Source organism: Parasteatoda tepidariorum, chromosome 1 (genome assembly GCF_982258835.1).
Source record: "Parasteatoda tepidariorum strain Cologne lab strain chromosome 1, Ptep-v5.0, whole genome shotgun sequence".
NCBI lineage: Eukaryota > Metazoa > Arthropoda > Arachnida > Araneae > Theridiidae > Parasteatoda > Parasteatoda tepidariorum.
The window spans coordinates 62,977,565-62,994,737 of record NC_141755.1 but is presented as its reverse complement, the minus strand read 5'-3'; the positions used below and the strand labels follow the sequence as shown (position 1 = coordinate 62,994,737).

General features: G+C 27.0%; 1 protein-coding gene across 1 annotated transcript; it reads right to left on the bottom strand.

Moving 5' to 3' along the window:
* Positions 1 to 1,727: 1,727 nt before the first annotated feature.
* On the bottom strand, positions 1,728 to 15,440 carry sud1 (Prolyl 3-hydroxylase sud1). Its single transcript, XM_016069572.4, has 13 exons — positions 15,386 to 15,440; positions 15,100 to 15,290; positions 13,610 to 13,758; positions 13,481 to 13,527; positions 11,758 to 11,858; positions 11,330 to 11,443; positions 10,840 to 10,931; positions 8,963 to 9,085; positions 7,940 to 8,050; positions 6,815 to 6,894; positions 3,380 to 3,642; positions 3,243 to 3,301; positions 1,728 to 1,978 (listed from the first exon to the last, which is right to left on the bottom strand). Exons 2-13 carry the CDS (start codon positions 15,266 to 15,268, stop codon positions 1,829 to 1,831), a joined length of 1,458 nt encoding a protein of 485 aa, XP_015925058.1. The 5' UTR covers positions 15,269 to 15,290; positions 15,386 to 15,440; the 3' UTR covers positions 1,728 to 1,828.
* Positions 15,441 to 17,173: the final 1,733 nt, after the last annotated feature.

Below are 17,173 nucleotides of genomic sequence, written 5' to 3'. Positions count from 1 at the left end.
ACATCATAAAAAGAATGCTTACGTTATTTTTTCTAATGTCGTTAAACTCTTATAAAAACAAATTTAAATTGAGAAGAAAACAATTTCAGACTCACAGTTTTCTTATGGGTATAGCAAGAGATATCTTTGAAATGGTTTATGCATTAGAAAATGCATCAACTAAAAAAACAAACTTTTTAAAATGTATTTACGATTTTCAGAAAATTTTTGCAGCAATATCCTTAACGAAATCAATAAATTTATCATCCTTAAGTGTTCCTTAGTAACCTTAAGTGTTCATAAGAGAGCAGAATGCAATTTTTTTCAATTAATTTCACTAATTCTTTGTCAAAGTAAATATGGGTGTAGCAGTGTCTAAGGGCATCCTGTATTAACAGGATAGGAAATTTTTTTTTTATTATTGCAGCGATTTGAAGCATATAACTGTCATCATATTAACTAAACTTCATTTACCATCATATATTTGGAGTTAAGATTAAACATATAATTACTGTTTCCATTTTACAATAAATTATAGTTCCTAATATTTAAATTTTTTTTTTGGTATCTCTGGTATTTATTTGGTATTCTTTTGGGATTTGGTAGTTACAATTTACACTCAATAATATAAAAAAATACAAATTAAAAAAAAAAAAAAACCCATTTAAAATTAAGATGGTATTTGATCTGAGATAATGAAATTAAGAATTTCCGATTGTAGTAAAATGAAAGAACCAATGTCTTTTTTTTTCACATTGTGGATCAGAGCGGCAATTTTCTTTCAATTTGTTTTCTATATTACTGTAGAAGTGAAATCAAGTAGATGGAGAAAAAATTTTTTAGACTAACTGATGCTGCCCTCTATTAACAAAAAAGGCTTAACATCTTATAACAGTTTTCATTACATATTTTAATTTTACTTTAATAAACAACAGCATTATTTATAATACCTTTTTTCTTAATATGAAATGAAAAGTTTATGTGTTCTTTAATCTAAATTTTAAAAGTTTACTCAAACTATATTTAGACAAAATTAATTTATTATTATTTTTTGAAATTTTATTAATTGATACTGAAAGCTGGAAGAAAGTGGAAAAAAATATCCAGAAGAAACTGAATGGACTGGAGGAAACTAAAAACAACCAATATATTGTATACCAATATGAAAATACTATGAAAATAATTTAAAATTAAATAAATAAATTTTGAAATTTAATTTTCGTTAAAAAAAAGTTATGATATTTTAACAGTTCTTTATAACAATAAAAATAAGTTTTACTACATTCCTTTGCATAAAACATCTGCAGTTATTTAAATTTCTTAATTAAATCATTATTACTATCATTAATTCATAATTTCCTAATTAGTTCATAACTTTTAATTTAAATTGTTTATTTTTCAATTATTTAAAAACGATGTATTAGATAGCTTTGTTATTAGTCCAATTTTATTAATACTATTATATAATCCAGTCGTTAACTGCGATAAAATTGTTTAAATAGCTGATACTTCTTTTTTAAAAAAGAATTTCTTTCATTTATTCCACTTGGATGGGAAGAAACCTATCTTTTCTGAAGTGGTGTCTTCTACTGTGAAAAAAAAAATTGCCATAACTGATGCTAATTTAATTATTTTTTACTACTAGCATACCTAGCACATACATGAAACAAATTCATAACTTATTATAAGCACTAGAATTCTTTGAGAAATGCAAAAAGAATATGAATTAATTCATAACATCTATTACATACTTTAAAAGATGTTTTTATTAAAACATTTGTAATTTAAAGGATAAAAGATGACATATTTGTATAGAAATTTTGGCGATACATTAAAAACATTTATTTCATTATCTCTCTTTGTACAAACAGAATAAGTCGTAAAAACAAGAATCAGATTCAAGAGTAGACTGCTTATTTATATATTTAACAAAACCAGCAGTTCCTTCAGTAATATAAACAAGAGCCAAAGAGTTAGATTTTGGATCAACTCGTAGAAGCTGGAAAACAAAAAAAGAGGATTTAAAATTTCACTAATAATTAGAAACAACAACAAAGTATTATTCAAAACTAGGATATAAAATAAATAAAAGGAGTCCTATAATAACTAAGTTCAATATGTATTCTTAGGAAATTTGTAAAAGTAAAGTAAAAAGAGATGTTGTTAGCTAATGTTTAAGAGTGAGAATTAACAGAAAAATTTTGAATTCTGATTAATAATCAAAGGTCATTGAGAGAAAAATGAAAATATTATCAAAATCCAGTTCAATAGTTTAGCTCAGAGGTTTAAATGATCGAGCATATTTTGGCAGAGCCTCTGGCATTATAAAAAAAAAAGTTCATTAGCTGTTATAAATATATTAAGCAAAAAAAGGACCACTAATTATTTGACGAGTAGAATAAAATATTTATTAAGAATTTTTCGTTGATGTATATATGCTGAAGATTAATAAAATAAGCTGAATTCTAGTTTGTAAAAAATAACTGTTATAAACAATAAAAATAGTAGTTATCAGAAAAATGCAATTCTTTATTCTTGAATTTAGTTATTTTATTTTGAATTGAAAAGCTCAATGAGAAATATATATGAAATTTTTATAAAGCTTCATAATTTATTATGAAGCTAATTCTTTCCATAATTTATTCAACAAATTTTTTTTAAAGCATCATATTTTATCATGAAGGTAATTTCTTCCCTAATTTATTCAACAAATTGTTATTAAATGCTTTTTTTTTTAAGTGTTACTAACTTTTTTTTTATTTGCATTTTCCATAAAGAAATTTATATATAAACAAACAAAATATTAAATAAATTACAGATTACTGATTAGTTATAAATTTTATTATTTTCATTTTTACTGGTTAAAAATATCCCAACTCTTGGAACTCCTGTCATCCTTCCAAGGGAACCTATGTTTCAGCAGAAAGCTTTTTGGGAACCTCTGGTTTAGACAACAATGACTGGTTTAGACTCTTAAGTTTTTTAATAAATCCTTAAAATGCATTTATTTTGGTCAAAAATATATTTCTTTTAAAAACTATAAGAGTTTTGACATCTTGAATAGTACATTTTGCTGGTTTAAAGTTTAGAACTGTTTTTTCAAAAGTTTGAAGAAAAAAAAGTTATCAAATTTCTCATGTTAGTTATGTTGTGGTTAAAAGGTAAGGGACTGCACATTGACCATAACCGCATTTGGCTCTTTTCCTACAAGTTTTGCACTCGTAATATAAACTAAACTCCATAAATATAAATTCTACTATTACCTCATCTTTTTCTTCTTCTGCTACATAGCTTGTGTAACCTCCGTGCAGAGAGTCCCACTCTGAAAATTTATTTAAAGTAAATATATAAAATTACAAGAACTAAATAAAAATACCATCTTACAAATATTCTTTCTTACTTTCAAAGTTCATGTAGAATGTACTGTTTAAAGTGGGTGTTTTTGTAAAAGATTGATCATGGAGCAATGTGTAACAGCCATGATTCCACCTCCTTACTGAAGATGAAACCTCGGACATCTCGAACTGATCTTCTGCTTCAGTGGGACATAAACGTAACCCAGTTATATGTGATAACAACAGCAAGAAGTCCTCTGAACAGAATAAATTTTCTAGCTCTTTGAGAATGGGACTTTGTTCAATATTTGAAACTTCATCATATTTCCTAATTGAAAACAAAATGAAATATAGAATAAAATGTTGAATTATAGTTCTAAAATGTATTTAAAGCAATTGCCTGTTAGCATTAATGTATAAGATAATGTAGCTTTCTTTTTTTGTTCAGAAATATGTTAAAATTGATTTTAAATATTTGTACAACACACAAAATTTTTAACTTTTGATTGCCAGGGTCGATATGTGCTTTAACATGGCCCAATGTTTCAAGCTCTGGTTTCCCTCTTTGAAAATAACCTTAGTTGAAGAGACGTTCTCTTTAAAATGTTTCAATTTCTCTTCACTTTTTTTTCTCTGTATGCCTACTTTGCTTATGCTCTTAACTTTCTTTTTCAAATCTTTGATTTTTCTTCCTATTTTTTTCATCATTAAATTGCTGTTAAATTGAGTTTTTTTTTAAATATTGGAAGATTTTTAAGATTTTAAATATTGGAAGATTTTTTATTTAACATCATTTCCTATTACATCTCAATCAAAAATATGTCTTAAATCAGCTTGATATAAATAGATTTAAAAAAAAAATATACAGATTTAAATATTTATTTTCTTTAAAAGACATCAATTTAATAATCGATAAAACATTCTATAATTAGATTGTTGAATTTTTTTCTTATTGATTTCTAGTTTTAAAATTTATTGTAAACAATTGTCACTTTTACGCTTGAGTTATCAAAATTACACAAGTACTTGAGGTGTAATAAACATCAGTACATTTGAAATGACATTTTAAAAACTTTATAATGCTTTTGGGTCTTTGCCAATAGAGAGCAAAATAAATATTACTTAAATTTTGTTTCTTCTTTTTTTGTCTTTGTATATTTACAGTAAAAAAATTATGACTAAATATAAGTTTATTAAAAAAGAAACAGCATGATAAGATGTTAAAATAATACATAAGCATCTTTTAAGTGTTTTTTCTAGCCCAAATCAGATGAAAAGTTATGGAGAAATCAAACTTCAAAGAAGTCGTACATTTAAAAGATTTCTCAGAAAATATTCAAACCATTTTGTTCAAACTCTGTATTTTGACATAAAAAATTACATTCTTGAAAATTATGTAAAATTTGTATAGCTTACAATTCAAAAATGTTTAGACTGATATTAAATAATTATAAAAATTGTTTTTGCAAAGATTAACTTTGGATAAACAAACTTTTATAATTCCGTGCATTAGTTTTTCGATTCACTTAAATTCTTGATCTATGACAAAATATGTGAAAAGTAAATTAAAATTTCCAAACTTTGTACCACTCTCCTGGACAAACTATTAGAAACATATTTCCCAGATTAGGGTCCTATATTTAGAGGGTCAGATATCTGCCAAAAAAAGATATGCTTATTCAGGAAAAGTAAATTTTTGTAGCTTAATATATCGTTTGCGGTAAGTAATTAACATAGTTGAAGTGACTCCCTCAAACTATTAAAATTGAGTCCTAGATTGATAATTAGATCTAAAGTTATTCTAATTGTTTTTTTGTTTTTTTTTTGCGTGCAGTGCATGTGAATCCGTGTATCAAATGTAATGCAAATTTGATAATGTAAAGCAAAATATAATGTAATTTGTTGATATATATCATAATATCATAATGTAGAAAATACTCCTATTTCAGCTCAAAAGGTAGCTTCAATTTAAGTTTTTTATCCAAACTTCAGTAGATTTTTTGAGAAATTGAGGTTATTTAGGTTTAATTTTTGAGAAATTGAGGTTTAATTTTTTCATCCCATGATTTAGTTATAAATTGCTGTGATTTTTTAAAGCAATATAGCAAAATTGAACCATATAAAGTCAAGATTATTGAGAGATTTTTTATGAACTCGGAATTGAATTGAGCTCAAAAATGATAAATGATCTAAGAAAATAATGAAGCTATTTGATTATGAAGGAGATGATATTTCTTTGAACACAATTCCAAATTTTTTATTTCTAAAAGAAGTATTTTTCTCCCCATTGGATAAAGCAGTAAATTCCATTAATGACTGCTTTACTGCAGTAAGAAACTATATAACAATGTGGAAGTTACTGCAGCAAAATATAAAGGCTTTCCAAGATAGAAAAGAACTTCTAAAAGAATGCTTAATTTTGCAGGACATCTAAACCTTGGAAAGGGAGAAAGTGATGATATTAGTGAAGAACCCTGTAAAGAAATTGAACAGATTAGACAATTCATATATGAAGAAAATAGATTGCCAATTGATCTCATAAAGTTCATTCAAAAGAACAACTTGAAACATTTCTCTTAACTTGCAGGTAAGTTTGAGAATTTTGTTAACAATTCCAGTATCTGTAGAAAAGGGTGAGTGTTCTTTTAGTAAATTGAAAAGCTATAAAAACCCATTTATGGTCTACAAAGACACAAGAGAAACCAAACTATTTGGCAATGATTTCTATCGAAAATGAAACTGTAAAAATAATTGATTTTGAAGAGTCTATAAAACGGCTTGCAGCAACCAAAGCATGAAAAAATACATTTTAATGTTTATGCTTATATACTTGTGTGTCATAAGAGATAACATTAATTAAAATATTTTAGAACACTTGAGGTGATCTTCTCATCAATTAAACTAATGACTAACTTATTTTGACCTTTAATGCATCAATTGTTATTTATCTTGTTCACCAGTTTCTTAAATTAATATTTAGGGCTGATATAGATTTGGCAATTTTTTAGTAAAAATATTGCAATTTAAAATATAAAAAGCAATTTTCTACAGCCTTACAATAATACCAGTAAGATAATTCTAGGAGAAAAAGTTATTATTATTTTAAAATTCAGATTTTTTTTCCAAAATTGAGTATAGGATGCCATTTTAGTATTGCCTAGGGTGCAAAATCATCTTTCGCACCTTAGACAACAGAAGCATAAACTTGAAAATGATTTTTAAAATCAGCTTTTTTAGACTGCAATTTTTTAATTAAAGCATATTTTTACTCAACAACAAAGTATGATTTTAGAAAGGAAAAAGATATCATGAAAAATTACAAATTAAAATCCAACCTGTTGACATAGCAAAGCATGTCAAAACATCTTTTGGGTTAAAAATTATTTAACAGAAGCAATATGCGTATTGACCAAAATTTAAATACTAATTTTAAATTATTTTTAATAGAAAATATGCAAAAAATTCTAACGAAAAACATTAAGAAATCAAACATTAATTACCTTCGGTTGCAAGGGCCTTGATGTTTCCATTCTATTTGTTGAGAAGATAGAGCCTTACAAATTTCTTCATATTTGTCTTCCTGTAAATGTCCAGAAACATAATAAGTTATGTTTTCAAAGTAAGATAAATAATATATAGTAATATAAGTTCTTCGGAAACAACATGTTTAAATTCTATAATTAATTAAAACAGTCATGCACCTATAAACTACAGTCAACTACCAAGGAAAAAAAAGATCCTATGTGCTACATAGAGAAAAAAGAGAATAAGTGATTATCATTTATAAATTACAATAAGTAAGTCACACTCCTTTGGAGGCAAGCAAAAGAAATTGGGTCAAATCATCGCGAAGAAGACAATTACAAAACACAAGTACAATAATAACCTCCACAAATTCAACATAAAAATATAGGATCCATAACACTAAAAAATAAAACGTAGAAAAAAAAACATTAATATACAGTACAAAATATTCATTGCATAATGGGACTTTTCTATTTTAAACTTATTCACATAGGGCCACAAGAAACAAAGCAGTATTTGCCTCTATATTTCTTGGAAGTAGAGTGTTTTTAGAGACAGCATAGCCGGAGAGTAAACTAAAAAGTGTGGTCTTTTTCAGACTCATTTTGGAAGAAGAAAAAAATGAACTTTGTTATCAGTTTGGTTAACAGAAACCTTGGTAAATTGAGGTTATACTTCTAATGTATATTAAATCTTGGGCTCAACGGGTTCTTTCACAAAATCCTATTGACATCAAGCTTGGATTTAAAGTCATTGAGCTCTGGCAGGCTCAAGAGCTCAAAAAAGTGAGTTTGAACCAAAACTTGGTTTATCCTTGATGTTGAAATAATTGAAAGAGGGTAAAATATTCAGTACAGAAGAAGAGAGTGCAAAAACTTCCTTTGTTTCAGGCTAACAAAAAGCAAGACTTTAGAGCCACTCATAAACAACAAGGGTATATAAATCATGCATATAATTAAAATTGCAGTACTTGACTGCAGCTAATCCTATCGTACAAAAAGCTATAATTGTATCAATCATTTAGAAAGTCAAGAGATAAAAGTACAAAATTTCACAAAAATGAGACAATTCTTTAGATTGTTATAAAAATAAATATTTACTTGAATAAATGTCATTAGTTCTATCTCTGAGCTCTCTTCAAAACTGTCACGAATTTCTATTTGAGTTTCAGGATCCAGATAAGCATGATTAATCCAACTCTCAATATCAACCTACAAAGTCAAAAATAAAAAATTTTTAAAAATTTTAATAATTAAATTACTCTTTTTGGGCCAAAATGATTGACCTATTTAAATCTTGTGTTTGTAGCATGATTGTTCTCTTTTGAAAAATTTTACTCTTAGCAATTAATTTTAACTTATTTTAGGCTATTATAGATGAACCAAAATTACAGGCTCAGGCATGTTAAAAAATAATTTTTAATAATTATTTAATATTATTTTTATAACGATATTCCAAAAATCTTTAAGTTGTAAGGTATCCAAAATTTTACATCATTTCAAACTATATAACTTGAAATGGCAAAATACAAAGTTTGAACAAAATTAGTAAAATAATTTCTGAGTAATAAAATTTTAGGGAAATAATATTTTTAAATTTATATTTTTCAAGAGTTTTTTGCGTGATTCCTTTTAATCATGACACAGGTTTTGAAATTGTAAAGCCTTAACTTCCACGCATACCCTGACTCTCAGTAGGCAGTTGTGAAATTATTTTATTTCACCTAAAGTTAATAAAGGTTAGCAATAATGCAATAAACTAATCAATCACTCACAATTATAGTTCATTGCCCTGATACTAACATGGATTTATTTTTTTTTAAAAAAGAGTAATAATAAATAAAAAAAAGTTAATTAAAATATATCAATTAGAAATATACTAATAATTAATTTTAAAAAAAATTTGCTTTCTAAAACCTACAATTACAGATGATGGTGTTCCCAAAAATCTGAAAAGGCTCTTTATTGAGGATCTGGATGTTTAATAGGAATAATCATAAGAAAGAAACTGCTTGAAAAATAATACTAATTTATAGAATCAAATATAAACATTTACTTACAAATAAGGCACATAAAAAACTAATTATGCATTTTAAAGAATCCACATAATTTTCTAAAACTTACAGTAACTGTTGATGGTTTTTTGAAAAGCACTGTTTCTTTGTAAGGATCTGGACGTTTGATAGAAGGACCATGAAACCAACCACTGATGGATGTCCTTGTTTTGTAAGAAAGAACTTCAGAAACCTAAAAAAAGTCATTCATATAACCACTGTTCAACAAACTCTCAATTGAATTTTGAAAAGCTATTTAATTTTTAAATGAAATAATATAAGAGTGCTTAATCTGTGGCTTGGTGGTCAGTTTCTTTTACCACATACTGGGTAAATAATTAAAAACAAAAGAACATAACTTTCATTAGAAAAGTGTATTATTAGTTCTATTAAATAGTTTCAATATTTATTTTTAAGTTTTTTAATATTCTGAAATATAGAGGAACTGTTTTAAGTGACAAAATATTTAATTCTTTTGAGTTTTATAAAAGAATATTTACTTTGATTAAAGCATATTTAAAAGATTCGTCGGTAAAAATTAACCCCTTACTTCTTGCTCCCGTGAAAATGACGGGGTGAGGTTTCGCCCTCTATTTCTCTCTCCCGTGATATTTTTGGGCTGGAGTGTTCAGTAGTAATGTGCCAATAAGAATAAAACTAATTAATTTCTTTTGCCCGGAAAACATTTTATTTCTCATTTTACACACCAGATGGCAGTACCAGGATATTTTTAAGGTAATTGTAGATAGTTTATTTTAAACTAGATGTCAGCACTAATAAATTTTCAGGGATAAAAAAATAGGCACTTTTATGACCGTTTTCTTGGAAATAAACCGATCAGTAAGGGGTTAAAGATGTAAGTGGTTTATATAAAACAAACAATAATAATAATAGTAACATAATAACAGAACAATAATAACAGTAGCAGACTATTCAAGGCTAATAGATATTTCTATGATCTCAGAAAACAATCTAAATCAAAACTGATCAGAATAAAAATCTACTAAATCTATATAAGACTTATTTAAGAACTGTCATACTTAACAGAAGTGAAAGCTAAAAAGAACTTGTTAATTTTTAAACGCAGAACACCAAGGTACATTTTGGTCTAACGAAACAGAATGATGCACAGAGAATCTTAAATAGTAATAAAATGTATACAAAAATGTAGGAAACCTGATGTAAATGGCAAAAGCAACTGATATTTGATGGCTAGGTCATTTAGACATGATGATACATCCCCAGCAAATAAGCTAACCTTTGCTAGAATGAAGGGAAAATGACAAAAAGGAAGGCCAGTCAACTAAGTGGTTGAAAAATGCTGAAATTAACTACAGCTTTATGTAACTTAACTAAAAAAGACAATGCAAACATTAAGCAAAAAATGCAGTTTGAGAAACTGCAATTTTTTTTTTCATTTCAAAAGTACTGTTCACATATTTTGTAACCATACACAATTAGCTATTTGATGTTTTTTAATTTTTAAGATATATTGATGTTCTTCTTATTAAAATGAGGAATAATTGAATTAAATCTTACAAGACTACATGGCTTAGATACTTTTTTTAAGGTGAAGATCTAGATCTAGTCAAAAAATTGACATTCACAAAGATTGATGATACAAGAAGATGCAGACCAGCTATGAAGTGGTTCGACAGCATGGAAATGGATTTGAGAGTGTTGGGTGTGAACAAGTAGAGAAATATTGCTGTAAATTGTACGGCCTGAAGAAAAAGAAGACTGTGAAAGCATTGGTTTGCCCTAGACTTAAGCGCTGCTGAAGAATTGGGTTAATAAAAATTGAAATAAAAATTAAATTCATCACAGCCCTTAAAAGTTAAAGCCTACTTCTTAAAAAAGTTATGCAGCCAATAAATAACAAGATGAACAAATAAAATTACAAATAAAAATTTCAAATGAAAATTAACAAAAATAGAAATAATTTACCTGATGATAAGATTCAGGACTAACTTCGAAAAAGACGAGATTATTCCATACTGGAACAAAAGAAGTCTTGATTTCTGTAGGCTGACCATTTTCTAGAAAGAAGAGATATTAAAATTTTGACATGAAAAAAATTAATAACTACAACTTGTTTTAAATCAATAGAAATAAGTAACATAAACTATTACATCTAATACAAATAAAAATTCCTATTTTTAAAAATATTACAATATTAACTACAAATGTAATTCTATTAGAAAAAAAAAAAGAGCTAGTTTCTATTCATAAAATTTTAACTTAACAAAATTAAGAAGATACTTGGTAGGATAATTAACGTATCCTTATCAGATACATGCAATTTTTAAGCCATGCTTAAAGTATTTTCTTCATCAATTTTTATAACATTTATATTTATTTAATATTATTATTTGTATTTGAGTCATATGAAGACATTCATTTGCAGATACAACAAAAATTATCAAAATAAAATTACCACATTTAAATAAGTCTAGGGTACCACCATCTTTTTCTTCCCACTCAGGTACTAGATAATAAATATAAGCTATTCTTCTGCCTTCCAGTTCATCATCATGACACAGCAAATGGTCTTAAATAAAGGGAAAAATTAATTGATCAACATGATAGCATCTGATTGACATGAAATTTTAGTTCTAATGTAGAAGCCAGAGTAAACTGTTTGCGCATTACTATTTTCCAAAAAAATGCAGATGCAGTATATAGAATCTTATGAAAATCAAAACCATAAAAGAATATAGAAAATGAGAAACCGAAACATGTTTAGTGATAAACAAATACTGATATTAGCCAGAAAAAAGTTAAAGAGTTAAGTTAAAAAAGTTAAGATCTAAAAAGAAGAAAAAGAGCAATGTGTAATGTTAAAAGCAACAAATAATATAATACCTGTGTACGTATAGCAAGAACAAGACATATCAACTTTATCACTCAAAGGTATCTTTGTAACGTCTTTCATCCATTCTAAACAATTTCCATTGAACAATTTCCTTTAAAAAAAATAGAGGAATTGATAAGCTATGATAATCTGTAAGAACTATTGTATAACTAAAATGAAAACTAAATACATCTTTGGGTGCTTGTTAAATCTTCCAGTGCTTGTTAAATCTCAAAATCTTTAGCTAGTCCAGAGTCATGTTAATCAATAAGATACATGCCAAATTCAAATGCATATTAATGAAAACACATAAATGTACTTAACCCCGTGGCAGAATCGTGGCGACATTGTCACAGAATGTTACCGATTTCTTAAAGAAGGATTTTTTCTTTGGGAAATAAAAAAAATTGCTTTTCTTTTCTGCTGAAATTTTCAAAAGATTTTATCTTTTCTTCAAAATCATATTCAAAAGATGCCTTTCCGGCTCATCAGAGTGGGAAAAAACTGCCTGTGTCTTTTCTATTCTCATTGGAGAACAATGAAAAGTAAAGAATAATGGAGTAAAAAATTTGGTTCTTTTTTCTGTGGAAATATTTGTTTTAATTTTTTATGCAGTTATTACTACTAATTTCCACATATCTCTTTAAAACCGATATTATTTATCACAACTAAATCTCGAAATGAAAACACGCATTTAATAACCCCTTTTTGGAGAATCCGATTCGCGAGAATTCGTCGTCTTTTTTCCCGGCAATTACTGCTACAGATTTTAAAATTTTTTAATGTGATAATGAATTAAAAATGCAAAAAAGGAAATAATTAGTGTGTTATCTTTCTACAAAATGGGAGAATATCGCCCATAATATTAGAATTAAAAAAAACCCACATATTCAATTTTAAAAAAATGTTTTTTTTTTATCCAACTTTTATGTTTTATTTAATTTTTTTTTGAAGTTAACATTTCTATTACTTTAAATTAGTAACATATATATTTGTTATTTTTAAATATCTTGCTGAAAGAAATTAGTATTAGAGAGGTATGACACAGAAAGCTCGATAAAATTCTGCCATGGGGGTACTTAATAGTCTATAAAAAAAGACATGGACATAATTATATTAATATCAACAATTATTTTAATTATAAATTAGAAGCATTAAGTATTACTATCAAAGAAGCACTCAATATTATTAAAAAAGGAGTGTTAAGCATGATTGATACAGAACATTATAATTCACAAAGAAGTACAATCATTAGAAATATCAATAGCAAGTTGTCAGAAATATCAAAATGCATAACACTTATACCTTATCAAATATAATTGATTTTTCCTCCCTTCTAATGTTTTTTTCCCTATGTGGTTTATCCCCCATATGACCTCTTGGTGATATTTAATAAATTTTATAGGACACGCCATCAGTATTTGTGGTTCTTTATGGTATTTCTTCTCTGACTTGGCCGAGCTTATAAAAAATATCACATGAGTAAAGAATACATGCCTGGTCGGGGTTTCTCAGGAAATATAATTTATAAAAGTACTGTTTACCCCTTTTTTTGTGTGCATGTTTTGCAAAATTTAGTTTTATTAACTTATACCTTTTACTTATTATACTGGTGAAAAAAAAATTATTTATGAGCTAAATCAAAAAAAGGTAATTTTAAGTCTCACTCGATTATATGGATTGAGTTTTAAGTCTCAATTTGTAAATGTTCATAAAAGAATGAATATTTTATACCTCAATGCTTCAACACCTGCATATAAGCACCCAGCTAAATCTTCAGACTTGAAAAAAAAAAAAATATTAAAAATACATATTTAAAAAAATAACATATAATCTTATCTGAATCTAAAATCTTATATTTACCTGTTTAAATTGATATAAATCATTTATTTTTAATTCAACATCAATTTCATCAACATCATCTTTAATTTTATCAACTTCCTTCAAAGGTTGAAGGAAATTTGGCAATATGCAACAAGTAAAAGGATCAGTGACTATTTTGGCACCATTTTCTAAAAAAAATTTCAGCATATTTGTAAATAAAAATGACAACATTTCTTATATCTATCTATAAATGTAAAATCAAGCTATTTAGGATATATTTAATAAAATTTTTAAGTTTCATTTTATTATATTCCCCTTTAAAGTATTTTTACAAAAAGTTAAACTTATAATTTATGTTGTCCGAAATTTAGTGTATTTTTCCACCTTATTTTTAATAATATGCTTAAAAATGACTACTGAAATTCAGCTCACATGGACATGTTTGTCTTCAAAATGAAATATCAAAGGCCAATTTAAAATACATATTTAATTTAAACTTTAAAATATCTTCAAATTATTAAAAAACTAATGAATTCATAATTGAAATGGATAATTAATATTTAATTAATTTTATTAATAATTTTTCTTCTTCCTATAAAACCAAAAAAAAATTTAAACACACATTACTGTTTCTTTTTTTTTTTTTAGACGAAGTGCAAAATCTAATAGGAAACACTATGCATTTTATTGCCCCGGTAAGTAATAGAGTTTCTTCATTTTATGTTTTATGAAATACATAAATAGTTATTCTATACAAGTTTACATGCCTTTATTAGAAACTATCATTCTAGAGAATATATTTTTTTATAATAAGAATCTTTATATTTTACACATTCTATACTTTATTTTTAGCTCCCATTGGAAAAAGTATCACTCGGATTGAATACAGCATACATTAGCACAAAAAAAAAAAGCTAGGAATTGACAAGGAAAGGTAACTATAGAGAATGATTGTATGATATATTTTGCCATATTTGAAGATTTATGATATAACCAACCAAAATAAAATTTTTTAATATATTTGATAAAATTAGAAGCCTGCGATACCTATGGAAAAGGCAATTTTAAAGAAAAATATATGTATTTTCTGTTCATTAAGAAAATACAAATAAAAGAAAACTTTTTTTTAGAAGAAAATACTTTTTTATAACCCTTCTGCTACATTAATTCTACATATTTTTTTTAATGTTCTACATGTTTTTTTTTTCATTAAATAAGTTTTGTTACGTAGATGACATATGGAGTTAAGTACTGAGATATGATTTTTTTTCTTTTTATCAGTTTCCTTGAGACATCTATTACATATGGTCCTATGTATAGGTGCTACACATTTGAAAAATTATTTATTGCTAGAAAAATGAACAAAGTTTTAATAAACATATGTGAAAAAAATAACTAAACGTAAACAAAAATACTTAAATAAACAAATTCGATCAAAAAATGTTTATATGAGTTTAAAATATGTAAAACAATTAAGGATATACACTTTGTTGATATTTTTAAGTGTGACGAAATTACAAACAACGTACCAAATTGGTGAGACTTTTTCTCTACAAAATATTCAGAGAGGGATTGTATAAAAGATGAAGCTTTGTAGTCATCGTTTATATTAATATTATGATCATCTTTAGTGTCAGTTTTTACTTTCTTCGCAGTCGAAGTTTGATCCTGCGTGCGTTTTTCTGATATATTTTCCATTCCTGAAGTTAAAAGCAAATAACTATAATCAAATTTGACAATTAGTAAAATAATTTACAACATGAAGTACAAATTACAGTATGTAACAGTTAATGTAACTATGAAATACAAATTTACTTATTGAAATTTGGGTACAATTTTATTTGTTTACCTTTTTCGTTTTGTTTATCATCTTTTCACTTCACACGAGGCTAGAAGAATGATGGATTGATTGAAAATGCTTAGAAACTGTTTTTGCTGTGCTTGATTACGTTACATCCATGTGCCTGAGTTAAGAAATGTACCGCATCTAGCTTAAGAGCCATTTTCGGTGCCTGCAGTGTATGTAATACGAATAACCCTTAAGGCTTGGTTTCTTAGGACAGGACGCCGTCAGCTGGAAATCAGCGTTAACCTCTGATTGGTCCATTTGTGAGTTTGATAGTATACGTCATCGAACGCTCATCTTGAACTACAATTGCCGTCCAACTCAACTGCAGTTGGATTACAACGTGACGTTAACCACAGAAGCAATGGCGGACAACATCCAACAGCGCATTGAAATCAGTCAAGATTTTGATTTTGACATTAAACATAGCTTCTTCATTAAACATAGCACTCTTCATTTAGCTCAGCTGCAATGTGTTTTTTCTTGGACAAAGTCATTATTTGTTCTCTAAAACACTGGTCGACAATAACAAAATCAATACAAATTCAAAATAAATATTTGTTTACGTTATTAACGCATGCGCAATGAGAGATAATGTCTGCGTTGGGCCGACTGCTCACGCTGAGCTAACAAAAAAGTATTTTTATGGCGTCAGCTCTACGTCAACTTTCCGCTGACGCCCAGATAAGGCGCTTGTCCTAAGAAACCAGACCTTTAAGTATTAATCTTCACTTCAGTAGACTTCATTGCAAAAAAAATTGACCACTTATTTAAATTTCCTGCGTGCAAAATAATTTTGATCACTGTTAATATGTCCCGCAGTGGACTGATCGTTAAGACACGGTTCTCAGCAGATCACCGAAGTCAAGCATCACTGGCTACGGTCAGTGTGAGGGTGGGTGAACACTTGGATCAGTCTGCGTAGGGGCCGAGGGTGTGCGGTATTGGTCCTCGTTAAACTGTGCTACCGTAAAGTGCTCGACTTCGCGCGCAGGTCGTCGGGCTACCGAAGCGGTGGTGCCATCCCCTCCGCAGAGGATCAAAGTTGTGATAGCATGTCTTCGGATCATCCTCCGGGATGTTTCCCAGATCATCGCCAATAGCCCATTGTGCAGCTCTAGTGCGACGTAAATCAACAACAACAACAACAAAATATATGTAATATTTTTATTCTTGAATTCAATCATGTTTCGTACGATTTTAAAATTTATTTACAGTTAATATGGAATCTTTTTTTTCGTAGCTTTTTCTTTTTAAAAAATTACGAAATGTTTTTAGTCTTACACAGTGAATATTTCATCATAGAGACAAATTTAAAAAAAAAAAATTTTTTTTTTTCTCAGTCTAACCTAATACTTCTATTAGGGATAAATTGTTTTCTTTTTACTTTTAAATTTTTATAGAAAAAAATTTCAAAGCCTTTTTTTATTTTAAGAAATTAGAATTTTTGATTAAATATGTATGTATATAATTATCTAGTGGTAAGTTGTTAGAAATTGTATAAGTTTTTACTCTGAATATTTTAAAAAGTTAACAATTTCAAATTATGTTATTTTTTTAGTTTATTTTAAACATATTAAAGAAACTCTTTATTTAGAGTTTTATTAAAAAAACTTTCCAACATTTTCAAGATTCAAGATAATTTTTTTTAAAATAATTATTAGAATATTTAAACTAGAAATATTCCTTCAATATATCTGTGTTTTGGAAGTTATTAAAAAAAAAGTTTATGCACATGTTATCTATACTGAAATAAA